The 27,991-nt window shown below is 38.9% G+C and overlaps 1 protein-coding gene and 1 long non-coding RNA gene across 2 annotated transcripts in view; one reads left to right on the top strand and one right to left on the bottom strand.

The window, feature by feature from the left end:
* The first annotated feature begins 7 nt into the window (after positions 1-7).
* On the top strand, positions 8-27,835 carry TEKT5 (tektin 5). Its single transcript, XM_054842563.1, has 7 exons — positions 8-1,425; positions 2,672-2,755; positions 4,400-4,470; positions 6,158-6,301; positions 9,393-9,615; positions 24,120-24,274; positions 27,622-27,835. Exons 1-7 carry the CDS (start codon positions 865-867, stop codon positions 27,833-27,835), a joined length of 1,452 nt encoding a protein of 483 aa, XP_054698538.1. The 5' UTR covers positions 8-864.
* Positions 1,450-27,991, bottom strand: part of LOC129213109 (uncharacterized) — an 87,373-nt gene continuing 60,831 nt past the window's right edge. The window contains exons 5-8 of the long non-coding RNA XR_008579359.1: positions 25,836-26,047; positions 18,502-18,599; positions 7,404-16,500; positions 1,450-4,315 (exon numbers count right to left, since the gene is read on the bottom strand). This is a non-coding gene — a long non-coding RNA (uncharacterized LOC129213109). The remainder of the gene's footprint in view (positions 4,316-7,403; positions 16,501-18,501; positions 18,600-25,835; positions 26,048-27,991) is intronic.

The following is a 27,991-nucleotide window of genomic DNA, read 5'->3' as shown; positions in this document are numbered from 1 at the left end:
GCACTGATTTAAGGACTCTTAGGGTAGTGAAACACAGTGCCTAATTAAAAATAATTATTTATGTTCAAAATTCTTGGCACAGAAGATGGGTCACAATGCAATTTTAGAGCACTGCATTTCAGAAACAGTTTTTTTGCCAGAAAGGCCAGAAGGCTGAAAGGAAAAAAACAGAAAAGTAAGTTCTCTGAGAAGCTACTCAACATTTTAAACTGGAGAAAAATGATCATCAGAGGAAAGTCTCTCCCATCTTTTATACTTTTTATGGAAGATAAATACAGTTGAGGGGAAGAGCAAAGCCCAAGATAGTTACACTATTTTTGTCCATCTGCAAAGATCACTAATCATCAGAGATGAGTCCCAGAGTCTGTGTTTCAGTTCAGAAGGCTTCTCTCCACTGCTCCCTTTCCCTGCAGTCACTAACTGATACATGTGAGCCACTCTTAAGTAAAACTTTTATTTTATTTCGCTCAGGGTAAGCCCACTGAAGGCAAACCTACACCCCCCTCCCAGAGCCAGCCTTTGGCAAATCCCCCCGCGCTATAACCGAGCAGTCTGACAGCGTGCCTAGACCTCCGGACCCCAACACGCGCAGCGCTGCTCTACAGGGGAAAGCACTGCTTTTTTGTGGGAAACCCAACGTGCCCTAGGACTGGAGGCACAAACAAAGCCCCCCAGGAGCGCCAGGACCCAGGTGGGTTTCAGTCTGCTGGTAAGACGGAACAGCTCTTGGAACTCTGTGACACCTGCGCTGTGTCACAAGGCACCGCGCAGCCCCGAGGGGGGTGGCAGAGGCCCTGGGGCTGCTCAGAGCGGCTGTGGATGCTGGACGGCCTGAGGGCGGCTGCCTGACCCCCGCAGTGCAGGATGGAGTTTCTGGGGACCACGCAGCTAGCCAGTTACTGTGGCACAAAGAAGAGCTGCCTGTTCCCGGATCTGGCTCCCACCAGCACCACCAAGGACACCTATCAGTCCTACTACCTACCGGGCTACCGGAGCCTCAGGTCCTGGAGGCCCAGTCTGCTTCACAAAGTGGTGTCGGTCCCTCCCGGCTCTGACAAGCAATTTAATCCCACTGGGCGGCCGCCCACTGTTCTGCCTGCACTACGCTATACCCTGCATGCCCGCTACAGCACTCATGACTGGCACCACGCAAACATGGTTCAGTTAAAAGGCTCTGAAGACTCCAGGTACTGTGCTGGTAGACTGAACACCGATTCAATGAGACTGATGCAAGATAAGGATCAACTGACTTACCAGATGCAAGAAGACAGCAGAAGAAACCTGGGAGAGAGGATCTCTAACATTGATTTCTGGAGGTCTGAGCTCATCTATGAGCTAGAGTATCTGCTGAAAGAGACCCAAGCCTTGGAAACAGCAAAGAAGCGGCTTGAATGTGCTGCAGATGAACTGCAAGGACCATTGAAGGCAGGTTTGACATAGCTAGTTACTTCATGACTGTACTGCAGAATGGGTAAAGAAAATGGTGTTATCTCTGTTGAGTACTAGCATGGCTTTTACTGTTATTAAGACAGATCTTGGTGAAACATCACCCTCAGTAAGAAGGAAAGCTGGCCACTTCATATATAAAAGCCAACAAAGGAACCTATCAAGTTACTTCTATGCCCTCTTTTCCATCCTGCTTGAGGCTCTAGGAGGCTGTCTCCCTCTGGCACTGGCCAGTGAGCTCAGTACATTACAGGAGAGCAAAAGATGGCCTTCTAAGCTGCAATATCCTGATATTCTTATCTAGCTCTGAATTTTCTGCTATTGCTTGGTGAAAATAATATTTTCACTTAGGGTGGCATATCACTGGTGTTAAATTTTGAAGTTCTCCAGAATCTTAAGGGCAAATTAGGTGCAACAGAAAAAGCCACAGTAATATAAGAGTCAATGAATGATGCTAGCAAAAAATCAAAACATGCAAAAACTAGAGTCAGAGATCTCTGATAAATATCTGGAGTATTGCTGATGGAAGCCATGTCTATCAGAAATGTTTCTAGGCGAGTACAAATGGAAAACCAAAATTCAGTATTCAATAATGACTTAGTTGTCTCTATCTGTACTGATTCAGAGTGGCAGGCTGAGGATGCTTTCTATTCAGGGAACATTTTCTGCTGAATGGCTTTGTGCCAGCTAATGCTGTTTCATATATTAGTATGGTGCTAAACAAGTGGATGAGACATTAAGAGTAAAGTTAACCTGCTGGGGCAGGTTAACCGAATTCCATCAATGACTGTAGTTATGCAGTCATTCTCTTGGGTAGGTATGAAGCTTCCAAACTTTGGCATTGGGTAAGGGAGGATGAGGGGAGATGAGATTAAAGGATTTTGCTACAGATGAGCATAGGACAACACGGGTGTTTTAATCCACACAATTTACAGCAAAGCTTGGGCATGTGGAGATGTGGGCCTTGCTGCACATTAATAAGCAGCTAATCAAATGGCAGCTATGGTGGCAGCTAATCCTTAAAAGTATGTATTAACAGGTAAGTAGGAATGAGTCACAAAGACGGATCAGCTGAGCGCAGTGAAGCCACCTCCTATTCTGTTCCACCCTCAATAGGTGGTCATTACCTGATGTGCCAGCTCAGTGGCCCCTTCAGCGAAGGTCAAGGTTCCACTCCACAATGCGGTACTGAGCCTATTGCAAATGTTCCTTGGTTTGCTTGCAGATAGCCCTGGAATGCTTGTATCACCGTGAGAAGCGGCAGGGTATAGACTTAGTTCATGACGATGTGGAAAAGAACCTCATAAAGGTAAGATCAGACTCACTAGTTTATTTTTCAAACTGTGGAAATAACTAAAATCCAACTAAATATTTATCAGGGTAGAAATATTGCAATAATTTCTTCCCTTCATTCATTTGAAGACTGAAGGGGTGAAAAGAAGAAAACTATATAGATTGGGGATGGTTAATCATCCTTCCTGGAGCAAAAGTAATAGCCTATCATCCTTGTAAGGTCTTACCCAGTTCTATCTTCCCTGATCCTATAAAACAAGGTAGAACTATTTCTCAAGATTGATTTCTGGGCCATGGTCTATAAAATCTCAGAAGTTCTTAGGGCTTACAATATAAAATGCTGGTTTACTGCCTCGTTTTATATATATATATATATATATAGTGTTACTGAACAAAGAAAATGAGATGGATAGTAGTTATTGCTAAATCTTTTAAATAAAAATAATCAAATAGCATTTTGCTAAGAAGAAGTTATATTGGATGTGTATGAGAACAAATATACAAGGCAGGAACATTATGGGACAATGGCATTGCTTCAAGCACTTTTCTGGATTAACAGATTGCAGAAGGAGGTGCAGACCACTTGGGTAACAAAGATCCTTGTTCAGAACCTATAGCCTGCAATGTGGAGTTTTAGAGTTTTAAAGAAGAATCAAGCAACTAATATATATTAGCTTAAGTATTTCAGCACTTCATTTAGCATGAGAATTCAGGGTAGGATGAAATACTGCTAAATGTTCCACATGAACAGATGAAAAAACTATTTTATCCAAATGAACCATAAAGGCTATTTGCCTGATCTCCCCCAGCACGGCTATGGAGCAAGCTCGATAGATAGCGACAATAAAGGACAACAAAGGGGCCGTTTGTAACAACAGCAAAGTCAGTTCTAAAGTTCCTGTCACTCCCCCACGTACTGTACAAGTACAGAGACAGAGCCTGTATTTTTAAATTTGGGGGTGTCTTAATGACTTCCAAATAATTTAAACCACTTTATTCTCTGTTTTAAAACTCGCAAAACTGTACAAACTTAGGTAAGAGACTATGTTGGGCTAACGCAGAGTTTTTAAAAAGGAAAGAGGCTGGAACATCATAACGGTGTTTGAGGGACCATAATTACCATGTTTACATAGTTTTCAATGTGGTTGACTTGAGTATTTTTTATTTATTTTAAGCTGAGTGGAACCTGGCTTCGAATTTCTTTGACTAATATTTATAGTTTTGAAGAATATTACAATATGCTTCCTTAGGGAGTCTGTTTCTGAAATCAGATATATTTTCAACTTACTCCACTATTAGCAAAATATTTGTATTGTTCTAGAAAAATGTAGAAGTAGTTAGAGAGGGCAGTTTAATGGATTAAGGCTCGTATTTCAAGTATATTCATTATACTTCAGCCAAGCAAAATTTGACTTTATGTTTATTAGAATGACTCCGTCCAATAGTTTGCTATAATATAAAAAGCCATAAAAAGTCAAGTCAAAAGATACAACTTTGTAGCACTGAGGAAGAGGGACCAAAATACATCCATTCTTGACCTACGTTGCATCTGAGGCATGTGAGATGGTTGCAACATCTAGAATGCAGAATAAAAAAGGTAAATTCACTAAAACAAATGAAGTTGGATGAAAGCACCGACATTGTATATTTTCCACTGTAGGAGGCTGATGTATTCAAGGACTGTCAAGAAACATTGACAAAACTTGCACATAAAATCAGTCAACAGTTGAGGTAAGACTTTACATTTAATTCCTGTTTTAAAAAGAGGAAAGCTGAATTTAGTGTTAGCTAGTATCTAACGACAGACTGAACATAGCAAAGGCAAAAGCAGAGGCTTAGCCTGTTAGATGCTCATTGCCCTCCACTTCTAATTCTAACCGATGACAGAATTTGTATGTTAAACCTCAGAAGAGGAATACTTACTATTTAAAGATGACTACAACTCAATTTCTAAAGTCATGTTTAATCTGAAATCCTTCATTAAAATTAGGGGCACCAAAATTATAGCTTAGTTGTACCACTTGTCATGTGGCAGACTGGAGTGAAGTTCAAAGGGAATTGTGGTTTGGTGGGGTTTTTTTTAATTACAAAACTAAATTCAAAGGAAATTTATTACTGACAAAAGAAACAGGAATCTAAGCACATTATAAGGTATGAGATGAGTTATGGAATGGACTTAAATTTTTTTTTGTGTTTTTATATTATGTTTTTGTTATGGGAGGCTTTGGAATGTATTGTATTTCTTTGAGAGTACACGAATATCCTAGTAAATACAAATTATATTTAAGTCTTATCATTTAATTGGTAAAACTATTCTGACTACAATGTTCTGTTAACTACACAGAACTGACACAAATTTTAAGTCATGTTTATATGACATGATTCTCAAAATAAACAGTTCAAGTACACACAAGGAAGATAAAATTGTACAGTTCTTGATTATTAAATTATAGGAGAAAAAGACATAAGTAAATTTTATAACCGATTGCTCTTATTAATCGCACTCAGGACTCACATGAGTCAGGTTAGATGCATTTCTGCAGTTCATCCCACTACTGTAATACACTGGCTATACGATCAGATGAAAGCTTCGTTTACATTTGGTGGCATGAACTCCGTCTAGGTCTTTAGGCTGGCATTTCTGGTTACCTTTGATTCAGTTCTGCCACCTCATCAGGCAGAACGATAGCAATACCAATTGACAAGTACATCATGGAAACAGCAATATTTGCAAAAAATGTCAATATGTCTGCTGTCTTCCTGATGCACTGGAAAGCAAACTTTGATTCTTTCTTCATCCATATTACCCCCATTCTAGCCCCAGGTCTGCCAGGCCTTCCCCCCCCTTTTGGAAGAGCCGAAGGAGATTAAGTTACTCCAAAAATTCCTCGTGGGTAAGAAAGCAGAGATGGAGCAACATATTTCCCTCCTCATGATCAAGATGAGCAGAAATATTTAAGCGGATTTTCCAGTGATGTACAATTTGAATTATGCTAAGTGAATTTGTCCCCCAAATCAGGAGAGATGGGAAACCACAACTCTGGTTTGCCCTTTTCTTTCTTACAGCTTCGCTGGCATGAAGGTTATCACTAAAAACCTCCTTCCTTTTGCTCTGAGGCTTTCCTTCATGCCGCACAACAACTACCTGTTGTTTTTCACCCTTGTGGCTGGCTGTCATCAAAATGACAAACATTATTAAATGCAGTGACTTAAATACAATTCTCTGGGGAGTACTCGCTAGAAGGGATGAATGGTACAACAGCTCCCTCTAGCTAAATTGCAGCACCAAACGTTTTCAAACCACTGTAAACGTCAACTATAAACTGGAGCATTGTGGGAAGCTAATGAAAGCAATTAACTATTTATCACAACAGCATTAAAGGTCGTTCAGATGAAGGTAAATCTTTCCCCTTCACAGCATCAACAGAGATGCACAGCACGCCCTGGAGCAGGATCTTTCTGACAAAAACTCAGCCCATTTTATTGATGAGAAGTGCTTTAACCTGAGGAACACATCGGACAGCATCAACTTTTACCACGGAGTGGAAAAAGCAGATGGGACGTGAGTATGAGTGGCTGTTGTAGCCTTCTCTTTCCGTGCTCCCTCCTGTAAGTAGGAGCCTGGTTACAGCACATGTCCTAGCCTTATCCTGGAGAGGTGATACAGAAAGAAGCAGCTTCTCTCTCTGTATGGCTCTGTTTTGCCTTGCTGTGGAACCCTCCATCATCCTCAATTACTCCCTGCCTCCTGACAGCTGCCATTGCTGGAGGCCAGGCAGAAGCTGGCAGTCTTCAGCACCTACAGCATGGAGCATGCCGTGAGCTGGGTGTTTCAGCGAGGATGATCATTTACAGCTGTGTTGCAGCTGACTCCTTGCCCTCAAACTCCTTTGTGCAGATGTCTCCCTCTGGTTTTGGTTTACACTGTTCTGTGGCCTTCAGGTTTCAAAATGATATCCAATCAAATAAAAATTCAGCTAAGGTGTGCAGTTACGTGCAACGTGGTAAGCAGCAGGAAAGTGTACACCAAGGACTGTATATATATTTTCAGTAAAAATAGCTTATTAGTCCATCAAGCCATACAGAGATATGTATTGAACAGGATGATCAAAAAGATTTGGCGCAGCTTTAGCATTACAGACTGCACTAAAATTACTGACCTAACATCTCCCAGTTGTATACAGTTTTAAAACTGTTTATTAGTAGCGGCCTCATCAAGACCTGCATCCAATCCAAAAGCAATAGAGGATAGTGTTTTTGTGCTGATGACTTGTTAGTTCCCTTATTGCTCTTTAACATAGCAGTATTTGAATGCTGAATGTATTCGGCAATCTCAAATGATGATGACTCTGTCTTGTTAGAAGGAGATAAAATAATCAGCATTATTTATTTACTTATGTTCTGCTTTTCATTAAAAGATCACCTCATTCACTACTGAAACGAGGGCATATCCGAAGGAAACTTGGCAGGCATTCTGCAGACTCTAATAACACTACCTACTTTTAGGATTAGCAAGGAATAAAATTATTCTTGTCAGCTCTAGTAAAAAGCAGATTCATATGGATAAGTTTTACAGCCCTTTCCCTTTCTCACCAACCATTATCCAAAGAAATGCCATTTTTCATTAACATTTTCCTGAAACCATGCGGCAGAGTGAGACATACCTGCAGCACTCAGGAGCAGAGCAGGTGTTTTCTGCCTCAACAGAGCCAGATGGATAAATTACAGTCTGAAAGAGCAATGTTGAAGAACAGATTAAGTACCAAGTATTTCTGATAGTCAAGATGGAAACCTACCTGGAAATATAATTTACTGATGAGAAAATGAACATAATCCATCAGACCACAGAGGGGAAAGAAGCCCAAACTCAAATACCCTGCAGAAAGTACACTGAGATTGTCTAGATCAGTACCTGTAAGTAATGTCAGCTCAGGTTTAGTACACTGATTTATGCATTTTACTATGGTATCACGTTGGTTACCTGAAACTGCCTACATGTGTGGCACTAAGGAATTCCAAGATCAGTACTTCATTTTGGAGAGAGGGGAATACCGTGTGGAAAAACTGAAAAATGGGCCCTTGAGAAAACAAGCACTAACAAAACTAACTTTTTCTTTTAGTATTCCTTAATATTTATTCTCAGTGTTCAATTAAAATCTAAAGCAAGTATGAAACTCAATATTAATAGTGACCTGTCCCTGCAGAGTTTAACATACTGACATAATTCTTAGAAAGACGTTTTGTGTGGAGAAAGAAGTCTAAATGCAGGCAGAAGTCTGTCTCAGTGTTTCAGTTTGCCAAATAAAAAGTCTGTACCTCTTCATAAAACACACTAAATATTTCTGGGTGAAGGGAGAAGTGACCTAGTAGGTGAAGCAATGAATTAAAGGCAGCAGTGAATTTAACTCCAAAGAGAGTTAAAGTTTTCAAGCCAGGGGCTCAGGCTGCAAGTTTAGAGCCCTGCAGATTCCCAGTTTGGAAAGACTTGAGTCTGGGATTTATGTTTGTAATTATGTTAATTATGATGATGTCCATCTGTGAAGCTTGGACACAAACCCAAGCATCCCAAAGTTTGTCTGCAGACAGGATACTGCAGCAGTAATATTCATGGGTGGCATTTTTCAGTGCAGGTGCCCTATATTCAGTCTTTCACTCTATATTCCTAGACTTTTCCATAGCAGAGTCATTTCTGCTTGCCTCATAGATATTACTAAATTTAACTGTAACAGCTGTGTAAGTTAAAGCAGAGGTGTTCATTTTAATACACAGAGAAGTAAGAGGATGGAGATATTTATCCAAATAACACAGAGGGACAGTGTTGGGACTGCAAGAAAATTCCAGTTCTCCTTACTCCTAGGTCAGTGCCTTATCCATTTTCCTGCTATCATTCTGATGATGAAGGCTACTAGGATGTCAGAGCCACATACTTTATTATATAGGTCATGCATATCTCATGAGGTAGGGCTGCTCTGATAGCAGACCAGAGCTGTCTGAAGAGCTGTGTAACAATCCTTTCTCCTTTGGCGTCTTCTTTATTTTCCTTAGACTAGGTTGGGCTCTCCTGTTCTCTGGTGGTTGGTGGCACATAACTCTCTTTCCCCAGGATAAAGGTTTGGGTTCACACAAGTAGATGGTATTTGAATCTAATTTGATAGTGTGCAATGTACAGGAGACCATACTAAATAATCCAGTAAGGCCATAAGCCCTCTGAACCTTGACAGACAAGAAGGTGGTGTGTTGCCAACATTCATACCTGACCCCAAAAATCTATTTTTAAGCATCAATAAACAAAAAGTATGCAAGAAAATGTCATCCTTTATACAGCAAAACATAAGCCTACTAACTTTGGAGTTGATGCCAGGGCCACTAAGACCTTTAGTTAGCTGCTACAATATCCAAGCAAACCATAGAAATTCTGTTGAAGCAACGGCCCTCCAAAATCTTCACTTGGTGTTGCCAAATCTTTGGTTTATAGAGGAAAAAAGGAAAAAGAAGTGGGTGTGAAACTGAAACAAATAGAATCACCTGATGTGACTGCAGTTTAAGTGTTCATCCATTGAACTGTGCAATCTCAGTATAATTATCACTGAACAGAAAATAGCTCAGCTAAGCTTTTATCTTTTGTTTTCCTCTTATTTTAAATTTCTTACTAGTGTTTCAGTTCCTGAAACATGGGCTAAATTCAGTGAAGACAATATCAGGTGCTCTCAGCATGCAAGGGCCAACTCTGTCAAGCTCCGAGAGGATACAGAGGTTGGACTGGAATGCACATCTGAGGAGATGTGGAATCATTTCATCAGTACCAACTTGGCCTTTAATAACCGTATTGCTGAAGTAGCTGATGCAAAGAACAAACTCCAAGCACAACTGGCCAAGGTAAGATTCACTAAGGGTGGGCAGCTGCATATTATCTTAGTTGTACCTGAAAGGCATAGAAATCTTCTCCAGTGTTTACATCCTTCCTTCCTTCCTAAGAACCTCCTCAAAAGATATACCTGTATTACCTGTCCTCAAATGGTGCATTTGAGTCACACAGGGCCTGAGAAGATCCCAAAGACAGGCAGTCTGACAAGATGACAAGGTTTTACAAGGAACTGTGCAACATCTGTCTCTAATCACACACCAGTTACATTCATTTGCAACTTACATGTTTAAAGTGGGGAAAGATATCTTGGATAGTATTTTTTTCTATTTTGCATTTATTGATGATATTCCCTGGTCATTTCCTGATAAATAAATAGGGCATGAATTACTTTTTTTTTTTTTAATAGTGAACTAACTTTGGAAAGTGTGCAAATAAAAAGGCCCACAAACAGCAGCACATTTATCTGTTTCAGGGGAAGGAGAAGACTTTAAGTTCTTACACTTTCATTTTGCAGCAGCAAGGGAAGAACCCTAAATTAACAAAAATCTAAAAGTATTTAGATACAGAATGCCATATGTCTACCTTTGACACCTAAGTTCCAGGTTTTCCTCTCCCTTTTGATAAATATACTTCCACATGTTTAACCTGAATTTTGGCCTGGTTGTGGTCAGAAACAGCCTGATAGTTCTGAGTGGGTCAGACAGTGAACTTATCAAACATTTGTTCTGCCTTTGCCTTCATATTATACAAAGCAGAAGTGGCACAGGAGGAGACAGACCTGTATTAATCTCTCTTGGTATTACCTTTTCAGTAGGTTTTCACTAAGTGATGTGTATGAAGTGTATTAGTTGAATTTTGAAACATATATTCTGAAGTTAACAAGAGGCGCTGCCTTTGTACTGACAGATAAAATCCTGTTAAGCTAGCAAGACTTACTCTATTACATTCATAGGACTTCAGAGTTCAGGAAGTTCTTCCATTAAGACTCTTTCTCTTATAGGGGACCCTCATGTTCACTCATTTGTTTCCATGCACATTTGGAAACAATAGAGTTTTCCTGCCATTCTATTTGCCATAAGTAGTTTAAGATGTTTTCAGTTTATTTTTAGGGACTCCTAGGAAAGTGCAAACTAACCAGCTAAATGTGTGTTGTCACAGCACACAAATTGTTTTTTTCCCTGCTTATAAAGCATGAAATACGTTGAATGTATTTTGTGTGTTTTAGATTGTATATGATTTAGCTAACTGCAGCACTTTATCCCTGAATTGGCCATCCAGCCATGTTTCTCGTGGATTTAAATCTATGAACATTTTCTTCACATTTTCCATTGACCTTTTGTAATGCTTTTACGTGCCCCTTTTTTATAAAAGAACTTATGCTATAAGGTAGCACAGGGTGCACATACAGAATCACAAAGTGCATTGTGAGATATCAACATACTAGCAGGGATTTTGTCATGGAGCCCCGCTGATAGTATGACGTAACTGCTGACAACTGGTATACAATGGAAAAAACATCTTTATGTCCCTATGCTGTTACACCTTTAAAGAGCAATAATAAAATACCTGAAGAAAACTGAGTAATCATATTTGTATAAAGAATAGTTTGTATGGTACACAGATAAAAAATACCAAATAAGATTGCACTCTGTGAACTGATGTTGCTGTTACTGCTGAGTTACTAGTTAGCACATACATAGCAGAGATACTGTACTCATCACTAAGTCCATAGTAATGTAGTTACATCAGAATAACAAAATGCTAGAGGAGGAAACAGCATATGCTGGTGAGGAGTAATTCCGGCTAGTAAGTGTTATCACAGGAAAATACAATAGATTTATTGAGCAAAAACTTTGCTGGTTAAGATGCGGGCGAAGTTTTATAGTAGCAGTCCTGTTATTTCTCTTGCTCATGACCATACCTCAGTAGGACAAGAGGAAGGAGAAGGTAAATAAGGGCAGAAGTGAGAGCTCATTTAACAGTTACCTGTTGGTAGGCATAACACAGTACCCCTTCTTCTTTCTCCAAGCTTGCAGTACAGTCTGTAATAATTGGAGAAAAAATATTGCTAGGATATGCTTTAGTAAGACAGCTAATGAATGTCTCATTCTACCACACCTCTTCCTCACTGGGATGTGATTATAGTCAAATGCAGCTACTACAGTTCCTGTTCCCTTCACATCTAATAACAATTAGACAATGGGTGCTACAATTTCGGGGTTTGTGTTTAAAAATGAAATAGTCAATCTTTCAAAGGCTGGTTTTGCACTGACTTGTCAAGCAATAAATGCCACTCTCAGAGACATCCCTCCCTCTGCCAAATTATTTTCCCAGCTAAGCAGACTAGCTCCATAAAATGAGGGCAAATCTTTTCTATCCTAATTTTCCTATCTTGGAACAGGAAAAGCTATTTAAATTAATGAGATCTGGAGCCCGTTTCTGAATGAAAAATACTTTTCTGATTTGTGAAACAGCAAAATCTCTTCCAGACCCCCAAAAAACACCCAACCACAAAACAAAAAAACTACAGGGAACCTCCTGCAACTATTTGTTCCTAAAATAAGTACCCTGAAAAAGAATAAAAAATAGGTAAGACTAAGTAGTGTGAATATGATAATGATCTAAAAATGATCCCATATTGAAATGGCACATTTTCTTCTGTTTATATCACTAGCATATAAAAGATCAGCTGGCTGAAATTAGAAACCTAATGCCTCATGTTGTGGTCCACTGCATGCTCTTTAGAAACATAGAGCACCAAGTGGAACAGTTTGTCTTACACTGTAGATTTCATCTGTTAGGCCCTGGAAAAAATTAGTTTTCCTTTGGAACTAAGCTTTTTTTGTAAAAACTTATCTAATTAGACTTAAACTCTGGGATAAGTGTGCTATACTAGTGTCTGTCATTGATACTGTGGTGGTGATTGTGCTGTGTGCTATAGTTAGCATTTGTCATACAGACACTTAAAGTGTTTCTCCTGGCCTGAATTTTTTTCATATTTAGTTTGTATTGCCTATATGTATAACAGCTTTATAGCCACATGTTTACAGTCCTGACTTGCTGTGCAAGAATGTTACTGCTTCAAACTTCTTTAGGGAAATCCACCACCAAAAGAAACATGGGCAGTGCTCTAGTGATCATCTGTTGGAACTTTCTTGCATTGCTGTACTCAAATGGTAAAGGGCCTTTCTCTTCCTGCCTTCCTTTCCCTTGCTTAATGACAGTATTATATCACATGTGCAATTATGTGAGCAGAGTGCTATTCATTTATCACTTGGAAAACAATAAACAGGAATAAAAATACAGGAATGAATGAGATTTACCCAGGCAAGCTAAACTATTTCATGTGCAGTTTGCTATACCAGTTACTTCTAAAGAGACAGGACTTTTCCCTTATTAGGCATTTGTACATATTGCATCCTATACCTTCTCTCCTGGGTGCTGTCGTCTGCAGCAGCCCTTCACAGGACTGCTGTTCAAGGAGAAGGTTGCTGGGTTGATATTCTAGTTCAACAGCAGTTGATAACATAACTGCTATCAAAGGCTCTGCATGAGCAATCTACAGCAGTCCTTCCAGCACTTCCTTCTCCTCCTAAGTACCATCAAATTTGTATTTCTGATATAAACAAAGTGCAAAGAAAAACAGTTACCCATTATTATTCTGTTTAGTTTTATTCTAGGATATTGTCTTCCTTGATGCGTAGACAAGTGCGTTCCATATACCAAAAGATACACAGAGTGTATTTATGTGATGAAGGTATCCTGGTTTTACTTCTATCAAACATTATGCCAGGAGTTTTGCCAAGACCTTCTCCATCAATGACGTAATGTCTCCGCTTCAGGTTACAAACTGTACAAGTCTCAGACTAATAACTGCACAGCAGTCCATCTGCTTTTATAAGCATTTTGTCTGCTTCTAGTACTGCTAGTGGACTTGTACCTCAGTTTCTAACATATTCCTGCACTGTTTACCTTGACTTACTGAAATACAATTGAATAATGGACTCCAAGAATTTTCCTCTTGTAACTGATTGAAGTTCCGTCATAGAATTTAACCTAGGTTCACACATCATATTTAGAAGCACAAGAACAAAATACAGCACTCAGAGAAAGACTTTGGCTAGTTTCCCTTAACTATACACCCTTTCCAATCCAGGTAAGCCAAGAGATGCACCTAAGAACATTTCCTGGAAGGCATTTGAAAAAACAGATTTGAGAAAATTATTTAAGGAACAAAATCACACAGCCTTTTCCTCTTTTTCTAAAACAGTCCAAACAAGACAAAGTGTCTTTAATTTTTAGTCATCAGACAACACACATGATGAAAACATGCATACGCTATATCATTTTATAATTATATCACCTGTCCCATCACATTTTTTACTACAAACCTACAACAATTTGCATTTAGAGGGATGGTTTAGCAACTTACAGATGTCTTGTCTTGAGGCAGATCAGATGTGGTTTTACCCTTTATTCTAATTGGAGTTTGGTCTGAATCCCAATACTGAATAGGCTCCAAATTCAGCTAAAGTAACCAAGTCAGAACAAGGGAAGTCTCCAAAGAGCATTGGTTGTCAGTGTCCTCAACTTTCTCTTTAGCAGGCTGAAAAGGATGATTTTAGTAGCACCAGATGATACTGCTTTATTTAGCTTATCCAAATAACAGCTAAGGTAGGGGTAGAAAGCTTCCTAAAGCAACAAGTATCTATACAGAAGAAAAAAGAATCATAATAGAAGGGTTTTTGCTTGAGCAGACAAAAACAAAAGAATCAGTGGCCAGACAAAAGCCAGACAAATCTAGATGGAAAACATAAGCACTTATTTTTCAGAGCAAAGGAATTCATCACTGCAACAGCTTACCACAGATAGATGGCTTCATTAGCACCAGGAACTCAAAAATGACGATCACTGTTCTCCCTGAAAGCTCTGCTTTCTTTTCAGGCACTGGCTTACAAAGAGGAAATTCTATAGGATAGATGAGTGACTTGCAGGCACTTGCAGGCTTAGTGCATAACTAAGTGTTCTTTCTGACCCTAAGACTGAAAATGTCCCATTCCTGTCCCAACTGTGCAAGTCTATGATTCATTTATCTTACCACATTCTAGGATTAATCTTGATCATAACAATGTGAGGCTCATCCAGAATTTGGATAGCAGAACCCTGGAAATATGAGGTGCTAGAGGCAGAAGCCCAGAAGCCCTAGCTAGTATTTGGCAAGGGTTAGATCACAAACCAAAGAAGGTATTACAGCTCCAGTGTGTTTCATCATCACTGGGCTCACAGAGCATGCAGTCATTTGGGGATGCAAATATTCTCCAAGAGTCCAATCACAACATATGACTTTGGTCAGGCTCAGAGCTGCTCTAGGACCAGATTTTTAGGCTGGTGAACAGAAAATATAGTGCACGCAATTCAATGCAGAAGAGGGTGGTATGTTGTCTTCAGCATGCCTCAAGAAACACTCAGTTTGTGCCAAGAAATATGTTTTACATGTAGTGTAAAAGTACACAAATCTTTAGGAAAAGAAGAAAAACCTTTAATCATGGTGCCAGCCCCTCATTAATATGTTTGCATCTCTTTTCCATAAAGTTAATATTAACATAAATAGTTATCTTGGCTTCAGTGTCCTAGAAATAACCACTAGGGCAGGATGTTTATGTACATCAGCTCTGGGAATCAGTCAGACGAGACAGCAAGTGGCATGTTTACATAGTCCAGTATTTACACCATACCTAAATAGCAGATTATCTCTGCCAGCTCCAACACCTGTACTGTGCTCAGAGGCAGAGTGCCCAGCACCACCCTTCCTGCAGGCCTTGCTATTCCACTAGCCAGGAGCACAGGGATCAGAAAGATGCTAGAAAAACAGGTACATGTTTAGTAAAACCATGAAAAAATAACCACCCGCTCCAATAAACAAGTAGCCATGATTCTGAGTATTACCACTCAGTTCACTGAGAACGTCTGCTTTTAGAAACAGCTCTGCTTGGTTTTTTGTACCCCTGGGGTGTGAAAAGCCAGTATATTACATCAATTTATGATGGAAATTAACTCTCACATTCCTTTTTTCCTGGTGTATTTTTACTCTATACCTGAAAAGCCTACAGTATTTTGTTTTAGTAAGTTACTCCATCTCTTAAATAAGTTATCTCCTCAGAGTCTCCACCCTTCACACGCTATTTTTATTATATTTTAATTTATTTATAACTTTAGGAAAAAATCCTGTCTTAGCAACTATTGAGTATGTTTATATGGTGGCTAGATGAATTGAGTACATTTTATATTTACACAACTTTCTTCTAATTCAAGGGATGAACCTACTTAATTTTACAACTAGCATAAAATATAGAATGAAAGCCAGGAAAACATCAGTGGCAATAAAACCAGAAACTGCCTACCAGCCTCTGAAATAGTTTTCAAACTTCATATCTGAGAAATTCTGAAAGGAGCCCTCCTACAGCTGTTGAAAAGGACACAGCCTGTTCCTCTGAACAGGAACATAAAGAAATACTAAAATACAATGGGAGGTGCCCATGCAAGAACATGTAGGAGAGGCACAGCAGTGTTGTGAGCTGCGGGAAGGAGTGTGCATATAGCAGAGGGAGTACTTTCCCCATCGCACTTGCCCCACAAAGGCTTTCATCTCAGATGTTAATGTATCCTCACATAACTTTTAAAATATATTTTTGTTGATTGCTTTTTTCGCCTTAAATCTCAGTTATTTACCTTCTTCATGCCTGTTCATGGTGGCTTGGTATACAGTTAATCTTATAATTTAATATTGGAACCTGGTTGAGAGTAAAGTTTTCGGATGATTAATGAAGAGTGACTCAGAAGTGGTTGGGAAGGTGCGTGCTGGTTAGTGTAGGCAGCTCAAACTTGCCTGGAAAAACCTGTTTGAAGGAAAAAAAAATAGTTATTTAAGCTAGGAATAGACTTTTGCCTACAAATCGAGAAATTACAGATGAAAGCTAAGGCACTCACTTGAAAACAAAACCGGGATTTCTTTCTCCAAAAATTGTTGCTTAATCTCATAGAATCATAAAGATCTGCATAGACTACATCAGAGCTCAAACTATGTGGAGAAGCCACGTAGGAGAAGCCTGGCTCCTCAGCATGCCATGCAGCAATGCTCTGCTTCATGGGTTAGCTTAAGGGGAACATGGAATGGGGAAGGTTGGAGTTATAACCAAGTGACAGTCATTGCACATCAGGATGTATTCAGGTTATCAGGAACCCAAGTGTCTTTATTTGCAAAATAACAGAAGTATCTTCTCACGCTGAGGGATGCACAGCTGCTAAGTAAAGGCAGCCTGGATTGAATGGATGTCAGACTTTACTGGCATCGATACAGAAGATAATTTCTTTCTGCCACAACATTTACATGTGAGAAACTGAGGTGGTTGCTACTATTACTGCTCCCTCCCCTGCAATCCATCTGCACTCAAGCAATTCATATAGGCTTGACAGAAGAAACAGGATTTAGTTCAAGACTATATATATATGCTCATACATATTTCTAAAACTGTTTCCTATTTTCAGAAAGGGCTGTCTTGCAGGAAACAGAGATGGACATATGTAGTAGCTTTTCTAGAAAAGAGGCATTTTAAGGCTCTAAAGGGTCATGAAACAAATGCACTGTATTGACTCTAAAGTCAGGGCAAATCTAGGTTACCGTGACTGTGTTGAAATAATGACTAGAATCTCATTCCTGACAAGAATCCATACGAGAGAGCAGCTGCATGAGCCATAACGATTTCTCCCTGGCACTATCTCTTTCTAGAGACATCTTCTCTCTATTGAAGGGAGGTGTTCCCTTCTCTCAGATGAGGTAACTTAAGACAAAACAGAGCATGCACAAGGCCCAAACTGCCTATTTTATTGTTATTTTGACCCTGTTTAGCAAAAATATGTTAAAAACATATCACTGAATTTTGTTCTCCTACATGATGATGCACTCTAAAATTACTGGTCCTGCAGCATCTAAAAGCACGGTACAGTGTAAAATGAGAGGAGAAATAGAACAGAACTCTGACACTTCTTCTTATTCTTTGATAGTTAAAAGTGTAGCAAGGAAGTATGCAAAGAGTTAAGCATTTCCTTGTGAATAGTTATGGCTTCCTCTGTTATTTTGAAAATATTTTAGAAAATCCAGGCCAAGTTAAATAATCTCATGTTTTTCTCTCCCTTTAATTTTAATAAAGCTGTTTTAAAATAAACATCTTGTACATTCTTAGGACCAATGGAAAAATTAAATAGAAACTGATTGCATATAAATGTGAAATTGATTAGATTATTTTCAAAGATGAAAGTAAAACATGCATACTGGAATTCAGTGGAAGGAGGATTTGTGTAAGATTGTAAATTGTTATACCGACCAAATGAAATGCCCAGGGTCCCCAGGTCCTCTGTTTCGATCTATGCTGAATAGACCAATCTGTGCAAGGACACGGATTAAGCGTCCAGATGTATATGTAAAGCCTTGTTTTAAAAGTATAGCGTTTACTTTCTGATAGAGTCCTCTTTTCTGTGAAAATGTCATGTTTAAGACAGTTATAAAGCGTTGGGGATTTTGTAGGTACCCTTTGGCATGTGTAGAACTTACAGTATGCTTTAGCTTTCAGATCTGTTGACTATGCCAGCCCTATTCCCATTGTTATGAAGCTTTATAAATAAAAGCTTGCAATATTCCCAAATCCAGACCAATCCCTCCACTCCTGATATGCCTGATGAATTGTGCAATGCATCGGTTTGAAGATATTTTCCCTGTGCACAAGCTAAACTGCTGTTTCTTTTAAGTATGAAACTCAGTCATCCCATATAAGTATAGACAGCAAATGCTCAGAGTGATTCTAACTCTGCTTCAGCACAGTTAAGCTATCTGAATGCATTACCTGCTGATGTCACATTCTGTTGAGTATGATTTTTTTTTTCTTTAAAATGTGCTTTTCTTCTTTCCTGAAAAGATTCCTGGACAATTCCCCACCACCATCTGATTAAAAAGAAAACAAAAAAACTTGATAAGTCATGAAACAGTGACCTGCAATTAAGTGTCAAAACAAACAAACCAACCTTAAAAAGCAAGAGCAAGGGACATTGTAATCTCTATCAAGAATTTGTCTACGACACGATAGTAAAAAATTTTCAGGTCCAAATTAATTTCAGATTTTATATCTACATTGTACTTGTAATCCAAAGATTGCCAGGTATCATAATTTTACTTTGAAATAGTGTGGTCATATACCCCCAAATTAATTATGAAATCGGTAACAATTATGCTATTCAATTAAGTATAACCTCAATGAATGTTACTCCTACAAAGTAAATTGGATGAAATACGGAAACAGATGAAAACATTTAAAAACTGAGAGGCAAAATATTAAATATGAAGAAATTTACAAAAAGAGGAAGCACGAGAACGTTCCTCCCACTCTATTACCTCGCTGCTGCTTTTTGCATTCTGATACTAAACGCTGAGCAAAGCTCGGAAATAACAAACAAGGATCACTATCCGAGTATAGCATTTTAAAAATAGTTACGTTGTCCACAAGACTACCCTGATTACGTGATCAAACATGTATGACTTCAGTGGCTCTCTCTCAGTCTTACTGTATCCAGCCTATACAAATTATGGCCTTGGTGAAGTGAAAGAAGGGTGGGAGCACAGTTTTCTACAAGCTCTCAAGAATGCTGCAGCACAAAACTTTACTCGTGTCCTGGAAGGGGAAGTTTCCAGATGGGCAGCTGCCTCAGCCAATCCCTCACCCTCTTACGAACACGCTGCTCAGTATTTGTTGTTCTTGCTTCCTGGCTTTGGAGGTCATCCAGAAATGATGTAGGCTGGTGCAACACTATCTGGTGATCTTCCCCACCAATCAGTTTGTGTATAGCAGATTATCTAAATCATTTAATCCAATGTGTGGCCAGAATGAGTAATCAAAAACTGTTTGTACAATGCTTCTGCAATGCTTTGGAGGTGGTTCCCCCGAGGACATTTTTCTTTGTATGTCTTAAATGACAGCACTTTAAAAGAAAAAAATTTGAGAACACACAGTGAACCTAAACCACATCTATCTACATGCAGCCAAGCAGGGCTTAAAGATGGATCCATAGTTTCACATTTGAGTTTTGAGTTCACAGGCAGGTTTAAAGAATGTTTTTCTTTAGCAAATGAGAGGTTTGCTCAGTAGCACTAATCAATTGCCTTGGTTGTGCATAATATGCTTGCAGACTACTCTTACCTTTGTGAGCAGGATACCAGACCACCTAGTGAAGTCATGTAGCACAAGAATTTAGTTACTGCACATTGTGCTGACACAAAACGTTATAAGGGTTGGACATAAAACTGAGTTTTCAGTGACTTTTAGATAAAAGCTCTCTTTTCATGACTATTGAAAGTCCAGTAGTTTGTTAAAGAGAATCATTTTCTATTTAGACTTCAGAGCTTGCCCTTTTTGAACATTAGGTGAATTTGTGGGCCATACTAGCTCTAAAAACTTTGAGTCACTTCTAGACACAAGACTACTATTGTCCTGTGTCAGTTATATGCCATTATTTATAGGGAAAGTGCATTCATGACTTAGTATTCTAAAAAGGGAGGACAATACAGTCTCCTGCTTCTGCATCACTAAGGGAACACCTATATGTTTGCTATGCGTACAGGGGACAATGAGGCCCGGCCAGGTGCTGGCACCACAGTAAGTGCTGTACAGGAACAGAAATAAACCTCAGCTTTGATGATTACCAACATTCATGCACTTGAGACATTACTACTGAATCTGAAATACATGGGTTTGTGGTCTGATGGTTGTACTTGCACTGTGGCCACACCTGAATGCATCAGAAGAGGATTTGAGAAAAGTGTGGGTTCAAAAAACTGCTCTTCTAAAGTTCTCTCTGCTAGCTGTGCTTAAAGAAAATGGCCTTTCCAAGAGACTGGGCACAGTTTATACACGGGAAATGTGCGCACCATTGTCTGTACTAGAATCAGCTTGTTCCTTCTGCATCTTAAAAAAATTTGCCATGCAAATTATTTTTTCATGCAAGTAGAATGAAAGAAAAGGGCACCCAACCATTACAGAAGCATTGTCACATAGCACTGGAATGGCCGTCGTTTGCTATTGGCAATCTTTATATAATAAGTATTTGTGGCAGAGGAGTGGCACTGTTATCTGAAATACTAAAGACTATTAAATTCCTTCCCTGGTCCTCTTATAAATTTGTATAATGCTTCCAGAATCTGCTGCAGTATGTTTCTGTGCACATGCCGCCTCCCCTTTAATGGCTTTTCACTTTCCTTCCATGGGTAGAATAATCACAAGATACCTATACTGCTTTCAAAGAAAAAGAGGGTAGGAAAAAAATATTCTTGCAGAGAATATTATTTTCATCTTCTTCTCTAACCTGATTAGAACAATTAGCACTAATTAAGTGTAAGAGAGCTTGTAACCTAACTCAACTCAGAATAAGTGACATTGTTTTGATTCATATTATCACAGGACACAAAGCATTGGCACAGTGACTACAGGCTCACCATAACATGAGCACATCTGTGAACTGCAGCATTGCTTTGGGGAGCTGGTTTCACAGTCACAGTTCATTTCTAACCAAATGCTCTGGGTTGCTCTAATTGCACTGTTTCACTGATAGATTTGCTCCACAGAAGTGAATCACCATTTCCACTTGCTGTCCAGGACAGAAAGCGTTACTACCAATAAAGCTCAAAGTCTGGACCACAAAGATCCTACCCAGAATCTGAACTGAGAGTGCAAGTCCTCTGTACCACCATAAGTAGCAAACAAATAACCCACTTAATCCTTTCTGAAATTGAGATATAACTTCACCCAATTCCTACCTGGCTGAGATGCATGCTACTTTGTGTCTTTTTTTTTTTTTTTTAACTTTGAATTACACTTTGTATTAAAAAGAAATAAGTCTGTTTATAATTTTCTCCAAATTGTTAGTAGAATTCATTTAAGAGGCCAACATCCTCACAATACCCCCCTGCAGGTAACAGAACTACGCCAGAGCAAATTTGGCTCACTTGCACGCAGTAAGGCGCAGCATGGGAAACACCGCTCCATGGCAGAAGCTGTAACATAAACACAGGAAAGGAGGACCCTGCTAAGCAGCGGGTGACCTCTAAAAGCACTGTGTATTCTTTGCCTCACAGCCTTGGTACATCCCCACAGGTTGATGTTTTTGGTTAGCAGTGAAGGTGAACAGCAGGAATAAAGAATAGGACTGACAGGCTTGTAAAAATCTCCCTGACGTACATCCGCTTAATCAGCCTACCCAAGAGCTGGACCTCACCTTTGTCACGTACAGTTGAAAACATGCTGGATTCACTCAGAAAGGTTATAAATAGCAAAGTTCTGACAACAGCACAAACTACTCAAATTCTGCTTCTGAGCAGCAGAAGACCCAAATCCTTGGTGTTTTCAGGGAAAAGGAAGTATGTGGGCTTGATGCATAACAAAGACATTTAACTTCATTAAGTCGCTTTCCCTTAGTTTTTATCTATAGAAATAAGTATGTGTAAGCAGTAAAATTGTAGACAAGATGTAAAATGATGTATCTAACAATGCACTCTTATAAGGAGTTCCTCTGCAAAACAAATAGCTACCGAAGCGCACTGGATTACCTGCATAAGTATTCCCTGTAAAGCACAGCTACCTTGCAGTGATTACCTAATTAAGAAGGAACCACTGCAGAATAAAATTACAGGGAGATATTTACTACCATTAGCTTCACTTTCTTCCATACTGTGTTCCTTCATAACAAACCAGAATTTTCCCCTGCAGTCTATAAGCAATTAAAACTTCTTTTTGGGCAAAGATGCTCTCAAGCTAGCTCTGAGCACGCCAACCTTGGACCCAAAGGGCTCAGTGCAGTGTGGAGACCTGGCTTCAGATTGGTACAGCCATGTTCACAGGCTGCTGCTTCAGGGTCCGAGATGATTCATCTCTTGGAAAATTGCATTGCTGTAAGGGTTGAACTGGTTTGGACAGTGCTAGCCAGGAGATCTTTCACATTGCTCTCCTATACAACATCAACAAGCCCTTAAGGATTTGGGCTGGGGTGCAGGTTCCTGGCATCCTTAACTCTGGGTTTTGTCTATAAATAACCTCTCAGCAGCAGGAACTAATTGAACTTTCAAACCACACACACCATTAGCAAAGCTGGTACGACTTAGTGTGTAGGCAAGATCTAAACAGCAACATAATTTATATCACATTACACCATTTTTAGTGGTGGTTGAAATTCAAGTTGCATTGATTTTAGTAGACTGGCTGAGAAACTACATTAGTTCAATTTGTTCTCTTCCATTTTAGAGCCGTCTGTAGGAAAAGCTTCAACAGGTTCACCACATTGGCTGTAATGAATTCTGATAAATGAAAGTAATACAATAATGAATTGGCTAGGAAATGTTACCTCAATATAAACATTTTCTCCCTCCCCCCCCTTTTTTTTTTTTAAGACTGAGCAAAAACTTTCACATGCAATTTCTCTCATTTTTTTTTCCATACAGATTAAGACATATAAGCAGCATTTACAGGCTTCTCAGGAATAACATGGTTATATGATAACATACACTGCAACTAAAACCTATGCTACACTAATTCCATGGGCTTCTTTTGGGTGATGTTTCACTCCATACCTTCTCTACTTACAGAAAATAAGCCTTTAAAGGAAGCTGGTCTTCCCTCTACAGCTCCCATTGGAGTTTTCAAAACTTCAAGAATGTAGTTTCAGTATGAAACTATGACTTGCGTTCTTATTTTCTTGTAGCGAATGTGCCCAAAATACTTGGAATATGAAACAATTTTAGAGGAGACCTATTTGATTGCATTTGAATTTTTATGAGTCAAAAGGAAATAAGAATTGAATGTTTAAATGAAAATGGCAGTTTATTGGAATTTTACCTGTGCAAAGTCTTCATAGATCAAGCAGCAGATTTTTTTTTTTTTTAGGAGAAAAATTAGAAGCAAAATGGAAATAGAAAAATTAGAAGCAAAATGGAAATAAGTCTCTATAGAGCTATAAACACTGCCTCTGAAAATGGCTTTATCACAAACATCATAGTTAGAATTTCCCCCATCACCATAATTCAGTGCTGCTCTTCTGCTTGTAATAAATTGATATTCCAATTTGCCTACAAATTTATTAATTTTAGAATATGAAAGAGGTGGTGCATTTCTTAGTGGAAGTTGTTCACCTGTTTTCCAGGAACAACTTCATTAAATGCTTTCATGTAATGTATGTGTGTACAGCCCCCTCCTTCTGGCTCTCCTGAGATTTTATTACCATATGTCCTTTTAAAGAAGTGCAAAATTAAGGCAACATTATACAAATCCATCCAATTGATGTGAGTTTATAGTAATCTCCTCTCCTAAATTAAGCAAAGTGGCATGCCAGAATGGAAGCAGTTCCAATAGGAGCGTTTAAAAGCAGGGGTGAGTTCTGATTTTGTATGCACATGAGGCTTACAAAAGTGTTCTGCTTTGCTCAGATACTTCAGGAAATCTTCCAAACAGAAGATACAATCATGTTATTGGAGAGATCCATAAAGGCAAAGGAGTACCCACTGAAAGTAGCTCAGACCTGCCTGGCAGGAAGAACTAAGCGACCCAATATAGAACTTTGCCGTGATGCACCTCAATTTCAGTAAGTAAAGGCCAGACTACTCTGGCCCTTCCTTCATCAGCCACTCAAGAAGAGGAAATTTAATGACAGTGTGAATCAGTTTGATGAGATTAGACTTGCATTCATTACATTGCAATACATATTCTGGGAGAAAGAAGTAAAATCCAAGTAGCTATGCAAAAATAATGGGCCAAAACCTCTAATGTTCATTGTGAGTAGTTGCCTTTAGAGTCCCTCTCCCAAGACAGTTAAGAGCTCAACTGCTGGTTGGTGGCTGATGTCTTTTGGGATTCAGTCTTACTTCTGAGTTGGAACTTAGGAATTTATTTTAATTCCATTCTGTATGAAACACAGGATTTCACTTTAGGAAACAGCTAATTTAAGAAACCTGTTATCCCAGACAAAATTCTGTCATCTTTTGATGCAAAAAATGGTCAAGCTCCTTTAAAAACTGCAGATAAGAATGAGGTAGTATTTCTTACTGCCTCAACTAATTTTCAACTATATAGTGACTCCAGTGTCATCTTTGTACAGGTTAGCTCATTTGGCATATATTTTGGTTATACAGCTGTGGGAGCTTCCCAGCACACGTTGGCATCAGCTTGGTGATCCCTGTGCTATGATCCATGGTATAGTGTGTGTTGTGTCTTTTTGACTATACAAAAAGTCTGAGATACTAGCCTTCCTTCCCTAATGACTGAAGAAGGATCTTCTGAATTTTAATCCCATTTATCTCCCTCCAATCCAGTTGGAACATATCAGTGTTCCAAAAGAACCCTATTGAGTACATCTCCTTTTAAATACTGTCCTCAAAATACTCTGTGGGGGTTTTCTCAAGAAATACCGCACCAGAGTTCCTCCCATAGCTGGGGTGAATTTCACAGTCCAATAAAAAAATTGGATATTTTTTATGAAAAGTAGAACACAATTCCTTTTTTATTTTTGTCACTAGCAAAATCCCACTGTATACAACAGTTTCACATACAATGAGATTAATGAAGTACATAAGGCTTAAACTGAGTATTTATACTATTTTTCCTAAGTAGTGTTTTATCAGCTCAAAAAGCTTCTATTCAAACAAAGAAGGGGCAATAAATCATAGTCTATTGTACTGGCATCTTTTCACTTTTTCTAATTCCTTAAACCATAAATTATCCAATGCAATATATCTTTCTTCAGCCTCATACCTCCTTAATCGGATCTTAAGACTTCCTTTGGTGTATCCATGCATTAGATTTTTTTCAGCTTCACACTCTGCTCTCCACATCCATTGTCACAAAATATTGATTTGGATCTGAATTCTGTTTTATCCATTTGGATAGTTTTAGTCACATGGCTTTTCATATCACATAAATCACACCTGTTCTAAATGCAGGAGTTCAGCTGTGAGAAACCGGAAAAACTTCTAACTGCACTGTAGCATTCACTTAGTGGTTACATTTACTATGGGAACAGATTGTTTGTCACTCCAGGTACCACTAAACCAGCAGTTAGGTATGCAGATAAGCTACTATCAGCATTTTATTTAAAACAAAACAAGATGGCCTTAAATATTAATACACAACTCCAGTCTTATACTTACTGAGTCTTGTTCTCTCCCTTTCTCCCTGAAGATCTCTTCCATAAAAATGTCTGCAGCATTATGATTAATATCAGTCTGGTCAGCAGGACTGCATGTATCCAAGACAGAAAACTTGTTTGATTTCAGATCAAAAATGTGCTGGAGCAGAGTGTCACATTATTCCTTCTTCCCACAATTGCCAGTGATGCTGTTGATGTTCCAAAGGGTCCTGTCTAAAAAAGTTTGGAAGTTTCATTTGAAGTCACCGGAACATCAGAATTTCTTTGAATATTTTCTTCAAGTAGAGTGAAAGGACATTAATGTGACATACTTGTTTTTAAGTATTACATAGGGGTTCTGAATCAGACTCCTACTAGCTTCTAGGCTATATAAGAGCTTCATGAGCTGTTGCACAGCTATTCAGAAGTATTTTAGGCTTAATGTACATGCGAGTTTTCTGTCAGTCTAATATGATTTCTAATATTTTAACAAAAATGTTTACACAAGTACACTGTTTACTAGATGTAGTTATACTGACAGATAATTAGCATATCCTGCTCTCCTTCCTCCAAATGCATATGAATTTTGCTCTACCACAGCTCCCTAATCCAGACCAGGTTATGCTGGATGCTTTATCTGATCCAAATCATTGAATGTTATGTTCATCATAGCTGCAATTAGAAACAGAAATTCTGACAGGGTATTTGAAATTTAGACACTTTTTTCTATCACAGTTTTTGGTTGAACTCACATCTCAAAATGTATTTTCTTAGAGACAAAATCCTACCTGGAAAAGTAAACCCATTTGCTCATTCACTTTTTAAGGATTTTTTTTTTTTTTTGCTTTTAAATAATTTAAGCGTATTTCCCTCATGTAGTTTAAAGCAAGAAGGAATTCAGCCCAATAGCTCAACTGTACTAGGGAAAGAAAATATCAAATGAACCACTTCTTTGTAACATGTAAATGTTATCTGAGTTCGCTGTTTATTTAAAAGGAAGTGCTGATGTTGGCACTTGTTCTCTGTGTGTGCTGCCAACTTTGTAGTTGCAGGGATTAGACAGAAAACAAATTAATAAAGTCTAGTTTTTCTGTGCTGGAACAACTGGGACTATCCCAAAACATGTTAAAGTGGATTCTGGAAAAATCAATCTTTCTTATAGTCTATAACGCACTAAGCAATTAATAGAGCATTAGACAAAACACAAAGGTGATAGTATTAAAGTAGCTTAGCAGCTCAGTGACTATACAAGCTCTGCCACATCTCCATTGATAAGCTACTGGAAGAAATGCAGCTAATGTCAGCTCACAGAAAATCTTGATTTCAGAGCTCCACATTCAATAGTTATTCTGGCAAGTGATTCTTGTTCCAATTAACATGCTTCTGTGCCAAATCTAGACCATTTAGCATATCCCACTGCACGAGTTTAAGCTATTATGAACTACACCAACACCCTCCAGTAACATTCATCCCAAACATATGCTACAGGACCATATGCAAGTGCCTAACACAGCCCTGCTAGCCCTAGAGAGGCTACACAAATGAGAGGCTGCAAGTGAAGATGGCAGCAATTAGAAAGGTATATCCAAGCAGAGTGCTCAATCCACTGTTGAAGGTCCACGCGGGCAAGAAATCATCACTTCTTATAGGTGCTATGCAAGCTAGTTTGACAAATAGGTTTCATATTGGTTCAGTCCAAGACAGCTGCTCAAATCCCACCTAAAAACATGACCTGTTCGCTGTCAAAAAAGGAATGTGGTGAGGGACTGCTAAGGTTACACAAGCAACCTGTCCCCTTCTCTTTTCAGGCTTATCACCGAAGTTTACACTATAGATGACACCTTACAGACCTTAAAGCGACGCCTGCAAGAAGCCCGTGATACTCTGCAGATGCTGCTCCTCAACAAATCAAAGCTGGAACATGAAATTTCTGTGAAGGCAAACTCCTTCTTCATTGACAAGAAGTGTATGGATATGCGCAGTGTCTTTCCCAGCACCCCACGGCTCATGGGCTACACTTGAACAGTAGCCTTTGATATCTTAGCACATGATATAAAAGTTGCAAAGGTTGCAAATGTCCTGAGAAGAGTAATTATTATTGTTTTCTCACATAATGAAATCCTATAGAAATAAACTAATGAAAATTAATATCATGTGCCTCTTTCCTTTGGACAACCT

The sequence above is a fragment of the Grus americana genome, chromosome 15 (assembly GCF_028858705.1).
Source record: "Grus americana isolate bGruAme1 chromosome 15, bGruAme1.mat, whole genome shotgun sequence".
In the NCBI taxonomy this organism is placed as follows: domain Eukaryota; kingdom Metazoa; phylum Chordata; class Aves; order Gruiformes; family Gruidae; genus Grus; species Grus americana.
This window is presented reverse-complemented; position numbering and strand designations above follow the sequence as displayed.